Source organism: Choloepus didactylus (assembly GCF_015220235.1).
Source record: "Choloepus didactylus isolate mChoDid1 chromosome 11 unlocalized genomic scaffold, mChoDid1.pri SUPER_11_unloc5, whole genome shotgun sequence".
NCBI classification, from domain to species: Eukaryota; Metazoa; Chordata; class Mammalia; order Pilosa; family Megalonychidae; genus Choloepus; species Choloepus didactylus.
In genome coordinates, this window is record NW_023637582.1 from 424,938 (window position 1) to 426,910 (window position 1,973).

A 1,973-nucleotide genomic window follows, 5' to 3' on the forward strand; every position below is an offset into this window, starting at 1 on the left:
TATTTTAATGCCTTATCAGTTGAGTGACCTGCTCTCAAAAGTTCTGCTTCCTCAGCCAACTCTGAAGTCATGAGTTCTCCAGTTCTAGGAGCATCTCACAGCTTCTCTTCACAAGTGTGTGTAGACAGGTGAGTGCATTTGTGACTCGAGCATATGTGGACAAAAAGGATGGTGCTCTGTGTAATTCAGAGAGGAGTACTGTGGTTTTAGGATTTTGAATCATATGATGTGGGTCTTGTGATGGAGTCCTGAGGCCAAGATAGGTTATCTTATTTCTTAGTTTTATTTGTACAGAAGAATGATGTTGAAATAAATGACCTCTAACATTTCTCTGTTTCTGATGACATTTTGCCAAGAATTAAGGCCCCTGAAGCAATTGAAAGAAATATACTGACAGCAGATTATAATTAGGTACAGCAACCTAGGGACCTTTTTCTCTTTCCCAGGGGACATCTACTGATGATGATCCTCTTCACAGCTGCTCTGACATCCTTGTTTCTGAGGCTATAGATGAGGGGGTTCAGCATAGGGGTAAGGATGGCATTAAATATGAAGAGAGACTGGTTTAATTTGGGGGTCTTGGAGGAACCAGGCCTCATGTAGACCAGTATGGCAGGGCCAAAGTAGAGAGTGACCACAGAGAGACGGGAGGAGCAGGTGGCCAGAGCTTTGCTCCTGCCCTCGGTGGAGCTCATGCAGTGGATAGTGAGGAAGATAAGGGTGTAGGAGGCCAGAATGAGGCTCAGGGGAATGAGGACCACCAGAAAGCTTGTGACCACCACTGACTTCAAATACACTGTAATGTCCTCACAAGTGAGCTTCAAGAGAGCCAAGCCCTCACACAGAAAATGAGGGATCTCTCGACGATGGCAGATGGGAAAGTGCATGGTATAGGCTGTATGAGCCAGGGAAGTCACTGCCCCTCCCACCCAGGAACCAATGACCATTTGTGCACAGATGGTGTGGCTCATGATGACTGAGTAGTGCAGTGGGTTACAGATGGCAATGTAGCGGTCATAGGACATGAGGGTCAGCAGGAGACACTCAGCAATCCCTAGGGCTATGCTGAAGAAGATTTGTGTTCCACAGCCCACTTGGGATATGGCTTTCTTCCCCGAGAAGAAGTTTGTGACCATTTTGGGGACAGAAGTTGAGATCAAGGCCAAGTCAATGAGGGAGAGCTGGCTGAGAAGGAAGTACACGGGGGAGTGGAGTCTGAAACCCAGCCAGATGACAAGAATGAGAATAGTGTTGCTCATAACAGCCACCAAGTAGACCACAAGGATGAGGCAGATGAGAATCATAAGGTGGCTGAACTCAGGCCAGAGTCCCAAGAGAATGAAATCTGTAGTGAGAGTATCATTGTCTCCTGATTAAACATCACTACCCTGACAAGAAATGCAAGGGCATTGTTCCATCTGATGGCACATTATCATTCAACTGGTTTGCCTTGTTTACTCCCAAGATTTCTATGAATAAATTCATGACAATTTCTTTCCTTGTAATCATTTCTTCAGTATTATAAAGAATTTCTCAAACATTAGAGATTTTCTTATTTCTCTCTCATGGATTACTTAGGAAACTCACCAACCTGTTACAAACATAATGATTGACAGTAATGAAACATGAACACAGGTACATTTTAATGTTTCATTTACAAACAACCAGTCAGTTTGATGAAAATTTATCATACATATTTCTTGAAGTACTAATTTAGTCATCACTTAATGGTCTCTTGTATGTATAATTTCATCTAGGAGTTATGATCATTTTAGATTTTGGAAAAGCCACATTTTCACTCAGTCTTAAAAGGCTTCATGAAAAATGGAGAAGATTTTCTTAGTGATTAGGAGTAGAGGCCTTAATAACCAAGGGGAGAAAAGCATTCTCAGAAGTCAGTGCAGTTTGCACTCACATTTTCACTCCCAAAAAGCCAGGTAATTTTTCCTGAAACTTCCTCTGTTGATGTAAAA

At 42.6% G+C, this 1,973-nt stretch overlaps 1 protein-coding gene across 1 annotated transcript; it reads right to left on the bottom strand.

The window, feature by feature from the left end:
- Positions 1-407: 407 nt before the first annotated feature.
- On the bottom strand, positions 408-1,304 carry LOC119524729 (olfactory receptor 2T1-like). Its single transcript, XM_037823404.1, has one exon. The coding sequence runs from the start codon at positions 1,302-1,304 to the stop codon at positions 408-410; it is 897 nt and encodes a 298-aa protein (XP_037679332.1).
- Positions 1,305-1,973: the final 669 nt, after the last annotated feature.

What these genes read in the sequence shown, in the direction of transcription:
- LOC119524729 (XM_037823404.1), bottom strand. Translation starts at nt 1,304, where the DNA reads ATGATTCTCATCTGCCTCATCCTTGTGGTCTACTTGGTGGCTGTTATG.